General features: G+C 40.3%; 1 protein-coding gene across 2 annotated transcripts in view; it reads left to right on the top strand.

Annotated features, from left to right (window-relative positions):
- Positions 1-5,773: 5,773 nt before the first annotated feature.
- Positions 5,774-23,498, top strand: part of AVL9 (AVL9 cell migration associated) — a 71,264-nt gene continuing 53,539 nt past the window's right edge. For both annotated transcript variants that reach the window (XM_039251147.1, XM_039251146.1), the window contains exon 1: positions 5,774-6,066. In XM_039251147.1, coding sequence (XP_039107078.1) covers positions 5,974-6,066 — 93 coding nt within the window. In that variant the 5' untranslated portion in view covers positions 5,774-5,973. The remainder of the gene's footprint in view (positions 6,067-23,498) is intronic.

The following is a 23,498-nucleotide window of genomic DNA, read 5'->3' as shown; positions in this document are numbered from 1 at the left end:
AAACAGAACAAGCTCTTCTGCCGTTGTAGGAGCTTAAGGATGAATGGAGGGAAAGACTGCTAACAAACATTATGTACAAGACACAAGAAATTTAATATAAATTAAATTATAGCAATATAATATATAAAATATGTAAAGCAAATCCTAGAGAACTAGAGATCCTTGGTATGGTTTAAGGCAGATATCAACAAGAAGGTTCAGAAGCAGATGGGTCCTTCAGTTCAAAGCTTCCTAGGGTTCAGCCTTCTAAATACCACAACAATTCTGGCTTTTTTGCATTTCATAAATGTTGAGCGGGTACTAGGTGCCAGAAAACTTTCAAATACACTTAATCCTAATTTTTATGATTATCCTGTAAGACAAGTGTTTGAATGGAGATCCTCATACTCAGAGAGATTAAATAACTTCCCCACTTGTCACATAGACAGTTTGGGAAGTTTCACAAAGGAATTGACAGAAGGCTAGCTTTGGGAGATAAATAAGAATTGGATAGGCAGAAAGGGGGCAGGAACAGCATTCTAAACAGAGAGAACACCATGTGCAATTGGTATATGCTCACCACCAAATCTCTCTCCCTACATTTTTATTTAAATCTTACATACTTCCTCTAAGTTTGGCATAACACTCTTACCTTCTCAAATGTTTTCCCTTTTACTTTATTTTACTTTATTGCGCTTAGGATGCTCTGCTACCAAATTCTGGTATAATGCTGCTCATCCTTTAAGACCCTGCTCAAGGGCGCCTGGATGGCTCAGTCAGTTAAGCATCCGACTCCACTTCAGCTCGGGTCATGATATCATGGTTCATGAGTTAGAGCCCCATGTTGGGCTCTGTGCTGACAGCATGGAACCTACTTGGGATTCTCTCTCCCTCTCTATCTCTGCCCTTCCCCAGCTCATGCTCTCTGTCTCTCTCAAAATAAATAACTAAACATTAAAATAAAAAGACCCTGCCCGGGGCGCCTGGGTGGCTTAGTCGGTTAAGCGTCCGACTTTCGCTTGGGTCATGTTCTCGCGGTTCGTGGGTTCGGGCCCCGCGTCGGGCTCTGTGCTGACTGCCAGCTCAGAGCCTGGAGCCTGTTTCAGTCTGTGTCTCTCTCCTAGAAATAAAAAAAAACATTTAAAAAAAAAAAAAAAAAAGACCCTGCCCAAATGTGACCACTTCTGTGAAACTTTTCTGACTTGCAGACTTGGTAGGCTCTTTCATTTTCCCACAACAATTTTAATAATTCTCAGATGCTCTCAATGTATTCTCCTGTAATTATCTTTGCAGGGAGTTACCTCCCTCCCCAAAGACTGAGTTCCTCAATGTCAAGAATTGGGGAAGCAGTAAAGCAATTAAATTCATTGGTTCTGAGGGGCGCCTGGATGACTCAGTCCATTGAGTGTCTGACTCTTGATTTCAGCTCAGGTCATAATCCCAGGGTCGTAGGATTTAGCTCCAAGTCAGTCTCCTCGTGGAGCCTGCTTGGGTTTCTCTCTCTCTCTCTCTCTCTCTCTCTCTTTCTCTTTCTTTCCCTCCCTCCCCCTCTGCCTTTCTCCCCTGCTCTCTTTCTCTCTGTCCCTCAAATAAATAAAATGCAAAAAAATTTTTTAATTCATTGGTTCTGAAGTTCTATGGCTTTTTTGGTTCAAATCCTTTCCCTACCACAATTTCTTCTAGTTATTTGACCTTCAGCAAGTTATTTAACATAAGTGTCAATTTACCCAGTGGAAAAAAGATGAGGCTGATAGTATCTATGTTAGAATTTTTGTGAAGATTAAATGAAACGATCCATAAAAAGTGACTAGCTGAGGATACAGTGCTTATTCATTAAATGTGAGCTACTATTGCTTATCTTTATTTCCTAATACTTGTTAACACGATGGGTGACTTAAAGGGAGTGCTACAAAAGCTAGCATTGCTGGCTGGCTTCACATATATCTTGCTTTTATAACCAGACATAGACAATGGGGGGGGGGGCGCGGCAGAGGAAGAGGGATAGAGAATCCCAAGCAGGCTCTGTGTTATCGGCACAGAGCCCCACTTGGGGCTCGATCCCACAAACTGTGAGATCGTGACCTGCGCCAAAATCAAGAGTTCAACGCTTCACAGACTGAGCCACCCAGGTGGCCCTTAAATTTCTTTTTAAATTTCTTTTCATGCACTGTGCCTACCATAGTTCCAGGTGTGCTGTAGGGTCTAATGAATGTTCTCTAGATTGGTTCCATTTACTCATCCCCATCAATGTCTCCTTAACCTTCATAAGATTCTAAAGACAAAGTAATGCCAAATTTGTTTATGAAGCCCTTTTCTTTCCCTGGTTTTCTTTTCTTGTTTTGCTTACACGATACCATAATGAGAGTAGGGACCAAATTCAAGGCACTGTCACTTCTTGATAAAGTTTAAAATTCAGGAAAAATATGCTTTGAGAAAGTCAATACTTTGTTTTCTATTAGCAATTTTCTTTTTAAAAAAAAATTTATGTCTTTATTTTATTTTGAGAGACAGAGTGAGTGGGGGAGGGGCAGAGAGAGGGAGACACAGAATCTGAAACTGAGTGGTCAGCACAGAGCCCGACGCAGGGCTCAAACCCACGGACTATGAGATCATGACCTGAGCCGAAGTCGGACACTTAACCAACTGAGCCACCCAGGCTCCCCTCTATTAGCAATTTTCAATACTATTGATAAAGAATAAAGAAAGTCTCTTCATACTCTGAAAAAGGAGATATGATTCATTTACACAGTAGAGGTAATGGGGATTGCATTCCAATGGTTTTATATTATCATGTTCTCTCCTGAGGCAAGTTGCAAAAAGAAGCAACAGTCCAATTCCAGATGGAGAATTCATTTTTGATGAACTTAAAAACATGTCATAGCTCTGTGTCTCCAGGGTTTTTCTCCCCTTAGCCCTTACTTACAGCACTAGCATAAAATAGAATCTACAATTCATCATAAAATATATGTAACCAAAAGAGGCTCTTCAATTTATTATGTGTTCAGAAAAACATCTCGAATTTTCCCCCTCTAGATAAATGTCATCATGAAAATACAAACGTAATTTAGATTTATTTAAAAATAATGTTCAGAGGGGCACCTGGGTGGCTCAGTTGGTTAAGCGTCAGGTCAAGATCTCATGGTTTGTGGGTTCGAGCCCCACGTCAGACTTTGTGTTGACAGCTCAGAGCCTGGAGCCTGCTTCGGATTCTGTGTCTCCCTCTCTCTCTGACCCTCCCCTGCTCATGCTGTCTCTCTCAGAAATAAATAAAACATTTTAAAAAATAATAATGTTCAGAAAGTATTGTTATCTCAAATTATTTACAGTCTCAATAATAAACTTTCAAAATATTAAAATAAGAGAAATTTCTATTCTTTTCTCAATAGATACTTGTCCTTAAAGACAATATCTTGTTAGTGAATTCATTCTATATTAATACAACTCATTCAAAACCAATATAAGGGGCTCCTGGGTGGCTCAATTGGTTAAGCCTCTGACTCTTGATTTCAGCTCAAGTCATGATCTCATGGTTGTGAGATCTAACCCCACATCTGGCTCTGTGTTGGGAGTAGAACCTGCTTAAGATTCTCTCACTCCATCTCCCTTTGCCTCTCCTCCATTTGTGTGAGCTACTGCTCTCATTCTCTCTCTAAAAAACACACACACACACAATCTAAAAGTTATTATTCAAAATTTTTAAATTTTATTTTTGAGAGAGAGACAGAGATACTGAGTTTGAGCAGGGGTGGGGCAGAGAGATACAGAATCTGAAACAGGCTCCAGGCTCTGAGCTGTCAGCACAAAGCCTGACAGGGGGCTCAAACTCTTGAACTGTGAAATCATGACCTGAGTGAAAGTCGATGCTCAACCGAGTCACCTAGGCACCCTTAAAAGTTGTTCTAGATGGAACAGTCTGTATATTTGGAGTTGGAAAAAAATTCTGCAAATTCCCTTGCTTACTCTCTCTCTCTCTATGTTAATTTCCCAGTAACATACTTCTTAAACATTTAAGCAACAAAATAGTTAAGAATAAATGATGTAGTTTTAGTTGGAAGGTCTAGGATGCAGAGTGATATTTATAAAGCTGTTACTGGGTCTCTTGAACAATGCATTAAACAATTGGTGTTCGCTGTAAAGTTTTAAGATCTCCTGCCCTTAAATCTTTTTAAAAAGTTTGTTCAATTATGGGTTCCTGGGTGGCTCAGTTGGTTAAGTGTCTGACTTTAGCTCAGGTCATGATCTTGCAGTTGGCTACAGCTCAGAGCCTGGAGCCTGCTTTAGATTCTTTGTCTCTTTCCCTCTCCTGCTCCCTGCTCCCTGCTCCCTGCCCCCTGCCCCTCCCCCACTCATAATCTGTTCCTCTCTCTCAAAAATAAATAAATGTTTAAAAATAAAAAAAGATTGTTCAATTACATTTAATTTTGCTATGCCGATTATGGAAAATATTGAGGAAGATGGAAGAAAACAGTAAGATATTCTGCAAAGAACAATATAGTTTCACACACAGTTCTGAACCAACAGCAAGAATTTTGTAATATAGTTAAGAAATGGTAGCAACACCTTGAAAACTTTATACATATTTTTATTAGCTTTAAAACACTTATACTGAATCATGCAAACAGAACTTAATTACAGGAAGCCTACTGTTTTTCTCAGCTCTACTTCAATTAGAATGCAAGTTCTTTTTTATTATTATTTTATTAAAAAACATTTTTTGTGTTTTTTATTTATTTCTCAGGGAGAGAGAGAGACAGCGTGAGCAGAGAGAGAGGGAGACACAGAATCTGAAACAGGCCCCAGTCTCTGAGCTGGTTGTCAGCAGAGCCCCACGCGGGGCTCGAACCCACAAACCGTGAGATCATGACCTGAGCCGAAGCCAGACGTTTAACCGACTGAGCCACCCAGGCGCCCCTAGAATGCAAGTTCTTAAGTTACAACGCCTGGAGTGTAAAATATCAACTGCCAAGGTTGTCTAAACTAAGGGATAGGGAACTAAAAATGATAAACTTCACAGCCAATCATTGCAGAAATCTCGAATTCTATTTGAAGCAGGCACCTACCTATCCTTTAGTTTTTAAAAATAAAATTGAAATAGTACAAATCAGTAAGGAAATTAGGAATCCTGGTGACAATAGATGATCTATATTTTGTACTGACCAGAGTACTAAACCCAGAAAAAGAGAATGAAAATAATATATGTATTTTTAAGTATCAGGACTGGAATAATCATTTACAGTTCTCCCTATAAACTTCCTTTATTGTTGAGAATCTCTTGCTTCAAGCCTTAAAAGACTCCCAAGTTCCCATACATAATAAAGAGGGGGAAAAAATCTAGAAGGAAACAAAAGAAAAACCCTGGGGTGGGCAAGTAATTTAAAAGTAAAACACACAGGTATAGAGTCCCACGAATATGCCTCCTGTTATCAAGGGGAAGGAAATGAAGGAATTGGATAATGGGGAGAGAACCAAAAAAAGATGGTAAAAACGGAGAATAGCGAAAGAAAGAGGAAGGATAGGGAAGAGACTTTGAGAAGTAAGAAGAAAGGGCAAAGGAGGAGGAAGCAGCTTAACACCGAACTCATGCAGTAGGGGATGGAAAATCCGGGTAACCCCGTAAGGCCCGCCCGCAAGCCGCGCGCCCCTCTAGGGGCGCAACAGCTCCGCCCCTTATCCAAGCCCCGCCCCGTCAGGTTCCCTCCGGGTCCTGCCCCGCCCCGCCTCGCCTCGCCTCGCCTCGCCGGCGGCTGCGGCCGCATCAGGTGACAGCCCGGAAGCAGCGGAAGCGGATGAGGGAAGCGCGGCCCCGGCCCTGGGGGGGCGGCGCGCAACTGCAGGAGCCTCGGCGTCCTCCGGGCGCACCGCGCGGCCCTCATGCGGTGCCCCTGCTGACACCTGAAGTCCGCCGCTCGCCGCCCTCCTGGGGACCGCGGGGTCGCCTGGCCCGCCGCCCTTGGCGGTTGAAGTCGTCGTCTTGCGGGCCCGCGGCGGCCGCCCATGGAGAAGTCCGGACGGGCAGTCGATGGCGCCCCCCGGGGGCCCGTCCTGCACATCGTGGTGGTTGGCTTTCATCACAAGAAGGGCTGCCAGGTGAGGAACGGGCCCGAGTCCGCTCCCCCCGCCCCCGCGCCGTTCGTGCGGTCGCGCGCAGCTGGCGCCCACTTCCCTCAGCCCGGCTGTGTGCTGCCTTAAGTGCACTCGGCGGGTCTGGTCTTGATACCCTTCCTGCGCCTCACACTCGCCCCACCTGAAGCCCATCCCCCACACTATTTCTCCTGCCCCTGAAAATTGTGTTTTGAGCAGCCGAGGAGCTACGTGTTGGGATGGTAGGTGTTTAGGTTCTTTGGTGGCGTGGGAGGAAGGATTCGAAGGTCAGCCCCGCTCAGTTCCTCATTCATTTCTGCCTCCATTGACTTTCTGGATGTACACGTATTATGGGGAGGCTCTAGAAAAATTCAGCACTTGGACTGCGTCTTCAAGGTAATGAGCTCAGTGGGCAAATGCCTCGGCAAATAAAGCCCAGGCGGCGGCGTGGGAAAATCCACTTCCTTTGTTGATCTGTGGAAACCGTAGAATCCGTCGTGTTTGGGTGGTGTATTGACTCCTCCCCCGCTTCCCATTGGGCCTTTCTTTTGCTATTTGATCTTGACCAGATCTTGTCTTTTGGTCTGAGATTGACCCTTCTAGTTCAATCGCAATAAAAGAAGAACGTGTATTTACCGAGCAAAGAAATGTGCAAATATAAAATCATTTTTAAGATTCTTCACTGGAATAGTGAATGGGAACAGTGGAACGTTTGCAGTATATGTTTTGGAGTCAAGGGAACAAAAGAGAAGCAGGTTTATTTAATGAGCCCAAATACTGGAAGGCAATGATGTCATAATGTGCTAGTGAACAGGAAATTGAAGGGCTTTAAGTATTAAAACTCCTGACGGCTGCTCCAAGGTAATGTAGCATTTCTTTTCTTGCGTTTGACAGAAAAATGTAACATTTTAGAAGACCTAATGGCAAAATTTAAATTTGTTAGAAGATGATAACAAGTGGAGTGAAAAGATGGTAGTGTTTGTATGTGTTCTAACGACTACTTGACTTAAGGTATTCTATTCTTTGTTTCTCAGAGAAAAATAGCATAGAAAGATACCGAAGAGTAAGTGGCCTTATTTACTGTGGTGTTAAAAAAAATTCCAAGCAGCAACAGTAGAATATGTTTTTTAATGTGGCTCTGTATTTACAAGGAAAAGGATGGATATTTGAGATTGTACCATGGTACGCAAAGTGTTCATTAGATTTTTTAATGCTTTTTCAAATTTTAATTCCAGTTTAACAGCGTTATATTAGTTTTATATGTACAATGTAATGATTCAATCTCCACTCAGTGCTAATCACCATAGGTATAACCTTAATCCCTTTCACCTGTTTCACCCTTCTCATCCCATCTAAATGTTTGTTTATTTTGAGAGAAATAGAGAGAAAGAGTATCCCAAGCAGTTGCTACGCTATCAGTGCAGTCTGTCGTGGGGCTCAGTCCCATGACTGAGAGATCTTGACCTGAGCTGAAGTCATGAGTAAGATGCTTCACCAACTGAGCCACCCAGGCGCCTCTGTCCTTAAAGATTTTTAACACTTTAAAATTTCACATCTTACCCTCCCTACCCCATGTTTATTTTTTGAGAGAGACAGCGCCAGCAGGGAAGGGGCAGAGAGAGGGAGGGAGGCACTGAATCCAAAGCAGGCTCCAGGCCCTGAACTGTCAGCATAGAGCCCAACACAGGGCTTGAACTCACAAGCTGAGATCATGACCTGAGCCGAAGTCAGATGCTTAACCAGTTGAGCCACCCAGGTGCCTCAGAACTTCACATCTTTGATCTTTTTTTTTTTAAATATATTTTTTTATTTATTTCTAGGAGAGAGAGAGAGAGGCAGACAGACAGACAGCGTGAGCAGGGGAAGGTCAGAGAGAGAGGGAGTCACAGACTCCGAAACAGGCTCCAGGCTCTGAGCTGGCAGTCAGCACAGAGCCCCACGCGGGGCTCGAACCCACAAACTGCGAGATCATGACCTAAGCGAAAGTCGGACGCTTAACCAACTAAGCCACCCAGGCGCCCCTCAAACGTTTATTTTTGAGAGAGAGCATGTACCAGCGTGTGCATACGCTAGTGCAAGCAGGGGAGGGGCAGAGAGAGAGAGAGAGAAAAAGAGAATCGCAAGTGGGCTCCAAGCTGTGGGAACAGAGCCCAGCGTGGGGCTCCAACCCATGAATGGTAGAATCATGACCCGAGCTTAACCAGCTGAGCCACCCAGGAGCCCCAGTCATACCTCTTATGTAACTCTTTTAAGAGCACTTTTAGGTTGTCAGCTCTTAGTAGAAAGGGAACGTACATGCCTTGAATTTTTGTTTTTTAATCTACGTGTTGTTTCACAGACACCAGGGCGATTATTATTATTTTTTAAGAGAGGAAAAAGTGTGAGCTGGGGAGGGGAAGAGAGGGAGGAGAGAGTGAGAATCCTAAGCAGTCAGGCTCTGCAGTGTCCATGCAGAACCCAATTTGGGGTTTAAACCATGAGATTCATGACCTGAGCTGAAGTCCCATGCTTAACCAACTAAGCCATCCAGGTGCCCCAGACTAGGACAGTTATTTTTGAATAAATACACTTGTTGAGTAGTGTCTGTTAATCTGCGTTGCTGATAGAATGGAAAAAAAGCAAGGGATTCTGCCATAGTGCATTGAAAGGTGAGAATCCTAGTACAGGTTATTTTTTTTTTCTTAAGTTTTTTATTTTAATTCCAATATAGTTAACATACAGTGTTCTATTCAATACAGTGAAATATAGTGCAATATAGTGAAATCCCATCACCTATTTTACCTACCCCTCCACCCACCTCTGCTCTAGTCAGCATCAGTTCTCTATAGTTGAGTCTATTTCTTGGTTTGTCTCTTTTTCCCCCTTGTTTTGATTCTTAAATTCCACGTGAGTGAAATCATACAGTATTTGTCTTTCTCAATCTGACTTATTTCGCCTAGCATTATACTCTCTAGCTCCATCCGTGTTTGCAAATGGCAAGATTTCATTCTTTTTTATGGCTGAATAGTATTCCTGTGTGTGTGTGTACCATATTTTCTTTAGTCATCTATCAGTGCTGCTTATATAATTTGGCTATTGTAAATAATGTTGCAGTAAACATAGGTGTGCATATATCCTTTCAAATTAGTGTTTTTGTATTTTGGGGGTTAATGCCCAGTAATGTGATTACTGGATTGTGCGGTAGTTCTATTTTTAATTTTTTGAGAAAGCTCCATACTGTTTTCCATAGTGGCTGAACCAGTTTGTAGTCCCAATGAATTATTTTCTTACTGTTGACTGAAAGAAAGCTTTTAAAAATTACACTTCCCTCTCGTAGCAGAAAATGAAAACCTAAAAACCTGGTTTTGCAAATCCAAACAAGAATTTGCTTTTTTTTTTTTTTTTTTTTTTTTTTTTAGAGGTGCCTCAGTCATTAAGTGTTGACTCTTGATTTCATCTCAGGTCATGATCTCACTGTTGGTGAGTTTGAGCCCTCCGTTGGGCTCTGCACTGTGAGTGCAGAGGGATGCACTCTCTCTCAAAATAAATAAACTTAAAAAAAAAAAAAGTGCTATACTTAGTCAAAGTAAAAATGCAGTGAGCAAAATGATTTTTAGATTTATATGGAATATTCTCTTAACTTTTGCAAGTGTCAAACATTTAATTTTAGAACTTTTACTATTTCTTAGAAAAATTTTGGCTTACTATTAATCTTTTGTTAGTTTTTTATTTCTCTGATGAAGGTTTGTTAGATAGATGGCATTATGATTTCTGGACTCTAGAGAGTTACAGTTGGATGAGTAGATAATCCCAAAAAGCTTCATTGGAAACCCTCTGTGGTGTTAGCTAGGTTGGGTGTAGGGGATGCTACATAGCGAATGCATTCACACAACAGCAAATGAATGAAAAAGTCTCTCCCACTAAGTTGGTTGATGAAATTGACAGGTTATTGTGTCAAAAACCATGAAACTTGTCAGATGTAATTTGCCCAATGGATGTGTTATAGTATTGGAAAAGATAAGAAAGTAGTTTGTTCAACTATATATTTTTTTATTTTTGGTTGCCCTACTTTTTCTCTATTTTGTCTTCGTTTTTATAAGATTTCAAGAAGAATGTTGATTTTTGCCAGATTCTTGAGAGGAATATTAAAACAGTGTACTAAAATTTACAGTGGGTTATATTCTTTTTTTTTTTTAATGTTTTATTTATTTCTGAGAGAGAACAAGAGAGACAGCATGAGCAGGGGAGGGTCAGAGAGAGAGGGAGATACAGAATCTGAAACAAGCTCCAGGCCCTGAGCTGTCAGCACAGAGCCCGACATGGGGCTCGAACCCACAAACCATGAGATTGTGACCTGAGCTGAAGTCGGATGCTCAACCGACTGAGTCACCTAGGAGCCCCTGTTAATATTAGTTCTTAAGGGTCTTCTCACTTCTGCAAATCAGTGTCTTTTTATTTTTTAGTTTCTTAATTTTTATTTACGTTTTATTTTTTTTACATTTCAAATTCTTTTTATTTTTTGTTTTTTCATTTTTTTTTTTTTTTTTTTTTTTTGGTAATCTCTACAGCCAACGTGGGGCTCAAACTCAACAAACCTGGGACCAAGGGTCACATACGCGCTCTTGTAACTGAGCCAGCCAGGTGCTGCTCAATGTCTTTTTAGATGTCCTACAACTCTGCTTTCTTAAGCAGAGTTTCAAAATCCATTTGTTTTGGAAAGTTAGTGTGTTACATGCATTAATTTTTAAGAATGTTTTCGAGACTGCTGTATCTTTAATCAGCATATCGGGTGTTTCAGAGGCCATAATTATGTAAGATTTTCCTCAGGATGGATTAATCAGACACTGTATTCCAGGTGTAAAGGATTAAAAGTGCATAGTTCATTGTGATCCTGACTTCAGATTATTTTAGGCTGTGTGAGGTTATTTTGTTAAACTGCTCTTCCAGTTATTCAAAAACGCTGCTGGTCTTTTGATCACTTCTTTCTGTACACTGAGATTATTCATAGTGAAAATTCCCATGTTCAGTTGTAGTTTGTAATTTTTATTTTACTTATTTACTTCTTAAGTATATTTATTTATTTAGAGAGAGAGAATATCAATCCCAAACAAGCTCTGCACCTCCAGCAGGAGTCCAACTCGCAGCTTGAACGCGGGACCCTCTGACCTGAGGATGCACCCCACTGATCCACCCAGGTGCCCCATGTAGTTTGTAACTTTTAGATTGAAGTGAACTAAAGTAAAACTTTGTTTAGAAGTAATGCCTTTTCAGCAGTTTGCTGGGTTAATAAGCGTGGTAACTTTACGTGGGAGGATGTGCTAAATCTTTGTAGACTCTTTTGTTACAAAGGTGCTCTGTAGTGCTATGATCGAGAAATCAGGTAGTCTCACATGAACCACAGGGTTAAAGCCATCTTCTAATACAGCTGTATTGAAGATCCCAAATTAGACATAGAAGATGGTCATTCATCTTGTTTCCTACATTTTTCCACATTTGCAGCCTTCAGATGTATCTTAAATGAAAAATTCCTTCATTTAATTTAAAATGAACATTTAATTTTATCACTTGATCATTTTTTTCACTTTGTGTAATGAATTCTGTAAGTTAACAGGTTTCTAGTCATGATTATTCTAGTTTATTGATATACTTAACATTTAGATCACTTTAAGCGAAATTACTACCATGACATTTAAAGTAGTCTTGAAATATTTATCCATTCCAACTCTTTCCTTTTGAGAGTGAGAGTGTGAGTGCCCCTGCCAGAGGACCAGAGAGAGAGAATCCCAAGCAGGCTTTGCAGCGCTGTCAGCGCGGGGCCTGAATTCACCAACTGTGAGATCATGATCTGAGCCGAAATCGAAAGTTGGACGCTTAACCCACTGAGCCACCCAGGTGCAGGTATTTGGCAAAAGACCCTTCTTAAAACTGCCCATGCAATACCTGGGGAAAATTGTAAGAGGACAAAACTCTTTGTGACATAACTTACGGACACTTGGTTTGCTTATTATAGATTATGTGTTCTCTAGAATTTTGTTCCTTATTTGTGGCAGTAAATATGTAATCTGTATTTGTCAGATTAGCATGACAATGTAAAACACATTGTAAAACAATCAAATGAATATCAAACTTTCGGTTCTTTCATAAGTAGATAAATTTTTTAAACACTGAAATAGAGAATCATTATTTTCCAAAGTGACGTCATAAAAAGCTGGAATTACTTGATTTTTTTCTTTTACTACTGTTCTTATAGAGTTTATAGTTTTGTATACATAGCTAGCAGTTTTAAGTTCTTGATTAAACTGGTTTTACCAGGCTGTACTTCTTTAAAAAGTAGAATCATGAAAGAACTGGAGCTCATGTTTATGCTAGTTCCAGGGTGAATAAAGTAAATGAAGCACCGAAGAGAAAAAGGCTATTTTCCTCTTGGTCTGGGTGGGCTGATCATGGGGAAATCTGCATTAGTAGCAGAATGTCACATTGCAGAGTCAGGGCTGGGCTGAGGAAATGGGTGGGGTGGTTTTATATTAGGGTGATAGTGTTAAGCCCTGACCCATTCAGGTTATGGTGACATATAGCTGCCTGACAAGCATGTAGTTGTGGCACCTGCTATTGATTGGATCATGTGGTGACTATGGAGTATTGTTTGTGATTCTTGTCAGAATAGAAGCCTTGTGGAACAGAAAGAACAATGTTTTGGGGAGTTAGAGATTAAGGAAGAATAATGTCTAAAGATTCTGTTTTAACTACTCAGAGAAACTGCTCTGTAACAAGATTGTATTTTCTAGCCCTCTACTGGCACTTTCATTTGGTGCAGGTTTTTTTCTAATGTTAGCCATGCTTTTTATATACTGAAATGATGAAAATCTCTGACTTTGCAGGACTGGAATCTTAAGAGAGCAGTGAAATAGTTTTCTTTTAGGCCCTGGCATCACAGCCAAGCAAGATGGGTCAACCTGTATAGTGGAAGTTTAGAAATAACTAGAAGCTTCTTTTGTCCTCCTATAATTCCTCCCAGGTAGCTAGAAAGTACATAATAGTGCCTATTTCTTTGGCTTAAGTTTTTGATTCCCTAGTAAAATGCTTATGTTTTGTAACCTCCTCCTCCATGGTAGAATATAATTCACATCCTTTGCAGATCATGGATTTTGCTAGATAAGGGAAAACTGCAGAAGGGCTCTGGTCTACTGGGGATGGGCACTACAAGAGGAAGATAAAGACATGGAGAGAAGTTTTTGCTTAATTTTGAGAAAGACTGGGCCTATTATATTTATTTGTTTGTTTATTTTTTAAAGAGAGAATCCTAAGCAGGCTCTGGGCTGTCAGCGCAGAGCCTGACCTAATGAACTGAGATCATGACCTAAGCCGAAATCAAGAGTCAGACACTCAGTGGACTGAGTCACTCAGGCACCCCCTAGTTTTATTTTATTTTTTAATGTTTTCTTTATTTCTAGGAGAGAGAGACAGCGTGAGCAGGGGAGGGTCAGAGAGAGAGGGAGTCACAGACTCTGAAACAGGCTCCAGGCTCTGAGCTGGCAGTCAGCACAGAGCCCGACGCGGGGCTCAAACCCAAGAACCGCGAGATCATGACCTAAGCGAAAGTCGGACGCCTAACCAACTAAGCCACCCAGGCACCCCCTAGTTTTAAAAAATAACATTTCTTAATGGTCAGAATATTATGTATTCACTAGTAGAAAACTGAGAAAATATAGGGGGGGAAAAGAAAACTATCACTTAATATCCTGTATCCTAAAGAAATCTCTTAAGACCTTGATGAATAACTCTCCAGTTCTCCTACTTTTTTATTTTGCGAATATGAACACCTTTTTCCAAAAACATATTATATTGTAATAAAGTTTTATGACCTGCCTTTTTGTCTATGCCATTAATAATCTTTCCACATTAATAAATATTGAATTATAACATTTTAAAATAGCTAAACAATATTTTGTGGAAATATTTAATTCATTTTAGAAATTTTGGTACTCCAGGTTTTTGCTATTTTGAATAATGATACAAATAACATCCTTGCGGTGAAATCTTTGCACCTTTTTGCCTATGTATGGAGACTTCGTTTAAGCCATCTTTTTTTTTTTTTCCATGGAGGTTTGGTTAAAATGGATTTTGAAGCAGAACATGCCGAACACAATTTAAGTTAGTCTGGATGATTCTTCCTTCATAGCAGCTGTCACTTGTACAGTGGCATTCTCAATTTATTTTAACACAGATTATTTCTCACATACCTTCTGACTCAGTTGGGCTTTTTGATAGCCAGTTGGAAAGGGAGACAACAGAGCAGTTAGCAGACACTTCATGGTGTTGACCCAAACAGTGTTGTAGTTTTCGGCTTCTCCCTGCTTTACTTTTTTTTTTCTTCCTTAGACTGGGAGACCACATCTTCTAAATATATTAGAAATGTGTATGAAATAAAATGACTTAGAGGTTTTAAAAGAAAACCTAAAGCCTTCTTGGAATGCTGTCAGGGGCTTTATGACAGCTGACTGGCCAATAGATGCTTTTCTTGCTTATCTGGTTCTTGGCAGTGGTCTAGATAATTGTCAGAAGTCTGACCTCTCAATAAACTGTTTGGGTTCGATTTCAGATATGGCCTCTGCACTCAATTTTCTTCATCCAAATGATGCTCATTGTCACAGTGTGTATTGACTATTTATATGTGAGGAAATGACAGACAGAAGAGCTGTTAATGAAATCTGTTCCAGCCCCCATGGCTTTCACTGGTGATGTTAGCAGTTTGTTAGATTCGATGGAGATAGTGCACTACCAGAAATTGGAATCTTTTTTACTATATAAAAAGTTCAGTATTAAAATATTAAAAATAAAACCAAAACATAAAAATGCTAAAAATAAATTTAAATATAAAAGATTGCTACGGTAGAGTTCATTAAAATAGATTCCAATCTTATGTTAGGAAATATCTAATTTTTTTTCCTTCAAGAATAGTTTTTGAAGTTTTGATATCATCTGTGTATATATTTTCAATAACTTAGAGATAAACAATGTTCTGTTTGTACCATTTCATCCAAAAGACCAGTCTCTGTCATTCTACCATGTTTTATACAAATCCTTGTACTGTCTCTTCCATTGTAGAGGAACTTTGTATACAGTATTCATAATATTTCTTTGTACTTGGAGCACTGAGAGATTCTCTTTTACCACTCTCTGCTTGAATAATAGGAAAGGATATCTGGTAACAATATATCTGAGTTTTAGCTTGACCCTAATGGTTATTAGATGTGTAACCTGGGGAAAGTTGCCTAATGTTTATGGATTTTGATTTCTTCATCTGTAAAATGAGGGTTTTTAAATAGGCGTTTGCTAAGATTCCCCTTCACTTTCATGATTATAAGATGAAATCAACAAACATTTGCTAAATACCCATCATTAGAACCTACATTCAGAAACCTACCCTTCAATTCAACAGGCAGAACCTAGTGTTTGTTGGTAGCAGTCTGAACAGAGGAACTTTCTAAGATGATAATTCTGTCTTACGAGACTGGTTGCCTGCAGCTGTATATAAATTATCAAAGCCTATGAACTCTGTACACTTAAGATCTTTGGATTTTATACCTTGTAATAACACCCACGTCTAAATAATTTAAAAGGTTTTTTTTAGGAACATCTGGCTGTCTCAAGTCTGTAAAGCATGTAGCTCTTGAGGTTGTGAGTTGGAGCCCCATGTTGGGTATAGAGATTACTCAAAAATAAAAAAATCTTGGACGCCTGGGTGGCTCAGTTGGTTAAGTGCCCAATTTCCGCTCAGTTCATGATCTCCTGGTTTGTGAGTTCGAGCCCATATCAGACTTTGTGCTAATGGTACAGAGCCTACTTGGGATTCTTTCTCTCTCTCTCTCTCTCTCTCCCCCCTTTTCTCTTACTCTCAAACTTAAAAAAATAAAATAAATCTTAAAGGTTTTTTTTTTAACCTTTCTCCTTGTAACAAATCAAAAAATTCTTTATCCTTCAGTATTTCTGTTTTTTTTTTTTTTTTGAGTTTTTTAATGTTTTATTTATTTCTGACGGAGAGAGAGAGACAGCATGAGCACGGGAGGGTCAGAAAGAGAGGGAGATACAGAATCTGAAGCAGGCTCCAGGCTAGCTGTCAGCACAGGGCCCGACACAGGGCTCGAACCCGCGAACCGTGAGATCATGACCTGAGCTGAAGTCGGACACTTAACCGACTGAGCCACCCAGGTGCCCCTGTTGGGAGATTTTTGATAACTGATTCAATTTCTTCACTAGTTATGGATCTGTTCAGATGATCTATCTCTTCCCGTGTGAATTTTGGTAGTGTGTGTATGTGTTTCTTCTAAGTAGTCCATTTGTTGGCATATAATTTTTCATAGTATTCCTTGATAACTGCTTGTATTTCTGAGGGGTTGGTTGTAATAAGTCCATTTTCATTCATGATTTTGTCTATTTGGGTGCTCTCTCCTTTCTTTTTGAGAAGCCTGGCTAGAGGTTTATGAATTTTTGTTTATTTTTTCAAAAAACCAACTCTTGGGTTTCATTGATCTGTTTTTTGGGGTTTTTTTGGGTTTTCTTTTTTTTTGATTCTATTTTGTTTCTGCCCCGATTTTTATTCTCTTCTTCTGCTGGCTTTGGGGTGCTCTTGTTGCTCTCCTTCTAGTTCCTTTAGGTGCACTGTTAGCTTTTGTACTTGCACTTTTTCTAATTTCTTGAAATAGGCCTGGAGTGCAATGTACTTTCCTCTTAGGACTGCCTTTGCTGCATCCCATAGAGTTTGTATTGTTGTATTTTCATTTTCGTTTGTTTCCATATATTTTTAAATTTCTTCTCTAATTGCCTGATTGGCCCATTCATTCTTTAGTAGGGTGTTCTTTAACCTCCATGTTTTTGGAGGTTTTCCGGACTTTTTCCTGTGACTGATTTCAAGTTTCATAGCATTGTGATCTGAAAGTGTGCATGGTATGATCTCAATCATTTTATATATATTGAGGGCTTCTATCTTGGAGAATGTGCCATGCACACTTGAGAAGAAAGTGAATTCCGTGGCCTCAGGATGTAGAGTTCTAAATCTATCGGACAGATCCATCTGGTCCAATGTGTCATTCAAGTCCATTGTTTCTTTAGTGATTTTCTGTCTAGTTGATCTAGCCATTGCTGTAAGTGGAGTATTAAAGTCCCCTGCTATTAGCACATTCTTATTTATAAGATTATTTCTGTTTGGATTGTTTTATGTATTTGGGTGCTCCTGTATTTGGTGCATAGACATATTATTAGCTCTTCCTGATAGATAGACCCTGTAAATATTACATAATGCCCTTCTTCATCCCTTGTTACTGCCTTTACTTTAAAGTCCAATTTGTCTGATATAAGTATGGCTACCCCAGCTTTCTTTTGACATCCACTAGCATGATAGATATTTCTCCATCCCCTTACTTTCAATCTGACCATCCCCTTACTTTCAATCTGAAGGTGTTCTCAGGTCTAAAATGAGTCTCTTGTAGACAGCAAATAGATGGATTTTGTTTTTTTATCCATTCTACTACCCTATGTCATTTGATTGGAGCATTTAGTCCATTTACATTCAGTGTTATTATTGAAAAATATGGGTTTAGAGTCCTTGTGTTCTTTTTAGGATTCATGCTTGTGGTGGTGTCTCTGCTACCTTGTGTTCCTTGCATCATTTCCCTCATAGAGTCCCCCTTAAGATTTCCTGTAGGGCTAGTTTAGTGGTGATGAATTCTTTCAGTTTTTGTTCATTTGGTAAGACTTATCTCTGTTTCTATTCTGAATGACAGGCTTGCTGGATAGAAGATTCTTGGCTGCATATTTTTTCTGTTCATCACATTGAAGATTTCCTGCCATTCCTTTCTGGCCTGCCACGTTTCAGTAGATAGGTCTGTAACTACTCTGATAGGTACGTTAGGGCCCTTTTATCCCTAGCTGCTTTCAGGATTCTCTTTGTACTTATATTTTGCCAGTTTCACTATATGTTGTGCAGAAGATCGATTCAAGTTACCTCTGAGGGGAGTTCTCTGTGCCTCTTGGATTTCAGTGTCTGTTTCCTTCCCCAGATTGGGGAAGTATCAGCTGTAATTTGTTCAAGTACTCCTTCAGCGCCTTTCCCTCTCTCTTCTCTTCTGGAATTCCTATGATACGGATATTGTTCAGTTTAATTGTATCACTCAGCTCTCGAACTCTCCTTTCCTGCCCGGGATCAATTTATCTCTCTTTTTCTTGGCTTCCTCTCTTTCTATAATTGTGTCTTCTAATTCACCTATTCTCTATGCCTCTTCAATCCATGCATTGGATGCCTCCATTTTATTCACCTCACAGCAATTTTTTATATCATCACAACTATTTTAATCTCCATAGTCTTTGTAGCAATAGCTTTTCTGATGCCTTCCATGCCTTATTCAAGCCCAGCGATTAATTTTGTGACTATTGTTCTAAATTCTTGTTCTGTTATGTTGCTTATATCTGTTTTGAGCAGTTCTTTAGCTGTCATTTCTTCCTGGAATTTCTTTAGAGGAGAGTTCTTCCATTTCTTCATGTTGGCTAGGTTTCTGTCTCTTGTTAGTTTTAAAAGCTTGTTATAAGCTCAGCACATGCGAGTACTGCTATATTAAAGAAAGCTCATTGAGTGTCCAAGGCCTGTGCATTCAGGAAGTGTTCTTTGAATGATGTCTCTTGGTCTCTCTTGTTGAGACTTTGGTTATTTTATTTCCCTACTCGTAGTGGTATTTGGGACTCTGCACCAAGTGTACTTGGGCTTGTTTCTTGAGGTAGCCCTGGAAAAGAAAGCAGACAAACACACAGGGAACAAAGGCACACAAATGCACAAACAAATCCAACAAACAAGCACCCGAAAGGGAAAAAGAAAAAAAGAAAAAACCCAAAAGACAAAGGACAGTTTAAAAGCATAAAACCAGAATTCCCAGCTACAAATAAAAGAGCGGGATGTATGCAGTCCTGATGGAAGAGCATATACAAAGAGAGAAATGACAAGGCAGGGAGAGAGCGAAATTGGACCGTGACCAGGCAGAGAGACTAAGAGGCTTAATTTAGAGAGAGAAAGAGGCAAATATGGTAGGAGGTAAGGAGAAACACAAAGATAACGTCATTCAGAGAAACTATATAGTCTGATTACTCCAGAGAGAGAAAGGTAGTAGTGGAGGTGTAGAATATACATCTGGAGAATGGATTAAATGTGACTGCTTAAGCAAACCGATAACCATAGTGCCCAGTGTAGCAAAGGCGAGAGATGTGAATGAGAGAAGGGAAAATATATCTGAATAGAAAGAGTTGATCTAGAATTAATTATAGCAGTGCATCCGTGTTGGTCTTTCCCTGGGCTCTGGTGTAAAAAAACAAACAAAAAAAACCCCACAGCTCTCTAGTGGTAATGAGTGTGGCATGGTTTGGTGTAGGCAGGTCTTAGCCTCCACTGTGGTCCCACAGGCGGCTCCCTGAGGGCCCACCTTGGTGGTTGTGGGGAGAAAAATGGCAGTGCCCCAGTCCCTTCTTGAACCAAGCTTTGAAAATCACTTATTTGGGTCTCATCTCCCTGTGCCGTGGGCATAGCCAAAATAAGCCATGTTCTCTGTCCCAAGCCCCACATCGTTTCCAGGTCTTAGTCTGAGCGCTTTATTGATACTGCCCGAAATAAAAATCCCGCAGGCGGGACTGTTTCCCATTCTGGGATGAGCGGAGAGAGCAGCAGCGCAGTTTCAGGTCCACTGCTTCCCAGCGGGGGAATCCAGCCTGGAGAGCAGCGGACTCCTGGGGCCGCCTGGGACGGGGCACCCAGCCCAAAGTCAGCACCACAGCTAGAAATAGGATCACTATACTTCCCGAGCCGAGGTTTTTCTCTTCTCCAGGAACAGTTCTATGAGCAGTTTCAGCCGCTTTCTCTTCTGCGCGACTCTCTGCAGCTCCCCGTGAAGGGGGTTCCCTCCCCTCCCTCCATCTCTCTGGGTCCCAGCCGTTTTTATCTTCCCCAGTTTGCATTTGTGAACATAAGAGGTTGTCTTCTAAGTGGACTCTGTCTCTTTTCCTCCCAAACTCCTGCAGTTCAGTGTTCTATGGCTTCAGGCCTTCTCTGTTTGAGAGATGGGGGTGAGCGAAATGTATGGAGCTCCCTACTTCTCTGTCATCTTGCCTCCCCCATTATCAGGTTACCACTATTCTGACCTACATCACCATGTATTTGTGTCTCTTGTGTCTGACTTGTTTCACTCTGTTACATCTGATATTTATCCATGTTGTTGACTATATCATAGTTTCTGTATTACAATTGTATGCCATCATTGACCCATTCTTCTGTTAAGAGACATAAGACTTGTTCCTAGTTTTGGGTTATTACAAATATAACAAAAAACAGTTTACTTAGAAATTTAAGTGGTTTTGTAAAAATTATGTTTAAGTTTATGAAAGTTGGGTTTCCCCCATGTACTTAGCCATATTTGTGCAGTATGACCAAAGTGTTCATTTTACTTGAGACCTAGAATAATATAGGAGTTCTAGGTTTTTTTTTAATGTAAAAGATTCTAGAAAGTTCTATACATTTTAAAGTAAGAATTCATAATTAATAATCACATTTGAAATTATCTTTACCTAGCTTTACATAAAGTAGGGCTACAAAACTAATCTGATGTTACTGGAAATAAATGACACTTTCTTATCTGAAACACAGATCAAACTGCATTGACTCCACAGCTGATGGCATTTCTGATTTGTGAGCTGTAGATCTGCAAATACTGTCCTAATGAATGCCAAATTCTTATAGGGCTATTTATTCTCAGATACCTTTGAGATGATTAGAGATGAATACTTACTGGTGGATTTTATCAATTTTGCTATTCACATGTAGCAGTAAGGATTTTTCCTTCCTGGAAGAAACTGTTTAAAAATGCATGGCTCTATAAAATCTTACAGACCTTTAATTGGTTGTGTATATAGTTTCATGTTAATGAACATGTATGTTTATGTAAAATTTCAGTGGTTTTGAAATAGTAAACCGTGAGATGCCTGGGTGGCTGAGTTGCTTAAGCGTCTGACTTCAGCTCAGGTCATGATCTCACAGCTTGTGAGTTCGAGCCTTGTGTTGAGCTCTGTGCTGACAGCTTAGAGCCTGGAGCCTGCTTCAGATTCTGTGCCTCCTTCTCTCTCTGTCCCTCTCTTGCTTGCACTCTGTGTCTTTCTCTCAAAAATAAGATTAAAAACAAAAAACTTAAAGTAGAAAAACAGGATAGTGAAGTTAAAAAAAATTTTTTTTTTAATTTTGAGAGATTGTGAGAGCGTGGAGGAAGGGCAGAGGCGAGGGAAAGTGAGAATCCCAAGCAGGTTCTGTGCTGTCAGCGCAAGCCTGACACAGGTTTCCAACTCATGAACCATGAGATTGTGGCCTGAGCTGATTTGATTTTTTTTAAAGTTCCTTTATTTAAGTTAATCTCTAAACCCAGCAGGGGTTTCAGACTCACCACCCTGAGATCAAGACTTGCATACTTTTCTGACTTAGCCAGGCGCCACTAAAAAATTATGTATTTAAATTAAAAGAGGGGCGCCTGGGTGGCTCAGTCGGTTGAGCGTCCGACTTTCGCTTAGGTCATGATCTCGCGGTTCGTGGGTTCGAGCCCCGTGTCGGGCTCTGTGCTGACTGCCAGCTCAGAGCCTGGAGCCTGTTTCGGAGTCTGTGTCTCCCTCTCTCTCTGACCCTCCCCTGCTCACGCTGTCTCTCTCTTTCTCTCCTAGAAATAAAAATATTTAAAAAAAAAGTTCTATATAGACAGGCTTGGAGCCATTCTGTCTAGTATATGAACCACAGGAGGAAGGATGCCGCTGGAGCTTGTTGAAAACAAGGCNTTACACTTACCATGCCATGAATTCATAGGGAATGGTGTCCAGCAGTTCCAGGTTCCTTTCCATTAGTTCTTACAAAGTGTGCCTGAGTGGAGCAGCCTGACACTTCAGAAAGTACCTACCTTTCTCTTTGGCCTTCTCCTTTTTCTGATCATTTACCTTTGCACGCTTTTTTGGCTCTTGGAGTGTTTAATATGCTCAATACTTAAATTATCTTCGCAAGGGGCACCTGGGTGGCTTAGTCGGTTAAGCGTCCGACTTTCGCTTAGGTCATGATCTCGCGGTTCGTGGGTTCGGGCCCCGCGTCGGGCTCTGTGCTGACTGCCAGCTCAGAGCCTGGAGCCTGTTTCAGTCTGTGACTCCCTCTCTCTCTGACCCTCCCCTGCTCATGCTGTCTCTCTCTCTCTCTCTCCTAGAAATAAATAAAAAAACATTAAAAAAAAAAATAAAAAAAATAAATTATCTTCGCAAGAATCTTGCCCTTGTTTGTTTACGACAATGCCAACAGCATCCTGGGTAACACTGTAGACTCTTCCAGTTTTGCCATGGGACTATATCTGGGCATTCCGTTTTGAGCACTGCCCATTCCCTTGATGCCTACAATATCACCTTTCTCGTATATTCGCATGTATGTGGCCAAAGGACAAACTCCATGTTTTCCAAAAGGTCTGGAAAATATAGTGGGTGCCTCTCCTCTTTTCACTCTGTGTTGGTCATTTTGATGAATTACTGGAACGTGGTGGTTCCGGCCGAAAGGCACAAGCACGTCATCTTAAATAAAAGGAATGTGGAATAGTAAAATATTTAATTGTAGAAAAAAGAGAACTGGCAGCCTTTATTCAATTAAATATATAAAAGCACGTGTTTTAAACTAAGATACTTCTTTCATTTAATTTTTGTTTTCTTTATTTGCATTTAATTTTAAAAACCATAAATCTTGGTTTTAATTGCTAAGTCTCAATAGTACCATGACACCTTTACAGTACCCACTTTATTTTTTCATGAAACTATAAAATAATATATGGTGCTGCGATAGAGGAGTATTAAACACAGTCTGTTACAGAAATAAACAGCTGACAAATATAGTCATTTGTTGCCAACTTTATAAGAGACTAAAGAGGTAGAGTGCCAGTACTCTTGTAGTGTTGACTATTCTAGAGATTAGGCAGAGCAGACATAACTTTGAGAAGACCTGTCTTTATCCAGGGTTGTCTTTAGAGAGAAAAACATCATGACAGAGCCTTGACTTTCGTCCCTAAAATGCTTTAACTGTTAAGAAAACAAGCACCCATGCTCTGAGTGAAGAGTCAGGGGAATCCCTGAGGGGCCTAGAAAGGGAGCAGAGAGTCAGAGCAGCTGACTCAGCTTCTCCAGGAGGCATACCTCCTATGCCATCTGTGTCTGTGACCACTGTGTTATGTGTTTAATTTCTGTGCTGTTTGGCATGGTGACTTTTATTGTATTGTTCTCTGACAGTGGAATGCATGTTTCATTGTTAGAAAGTGAACAAAGGGTACTTTTGAAGTATAGTACTCAGAGTTTACACCAGGATACTGTTATTATTTTGTGTGTTTTCAACCTTTTGTTTCTGAGGACCAAGTAAATGCAATCTGACT

Source organism: Hyaena hyaena, unplaced genomic scaffold (assembly GCF_003009895.1).
Source record: "Hyaena hyaena isolate Hyena2069 unplaced genomic scaffold, ASM300989v1 scaffold_387, whole genome shotgun sequence".
In the NCBI taxonomy this organism is placed as follows: Eukaryota; Metazoa; Chordata; class Mammalia; order Carnivora; family Hyaenidae; genus Hyaena; species Hyaena hyaena.
Note: the sequence above shows the minus strand (reverse complement) of the source record. Positions and strands in the feature narration are given on the sequence as shown.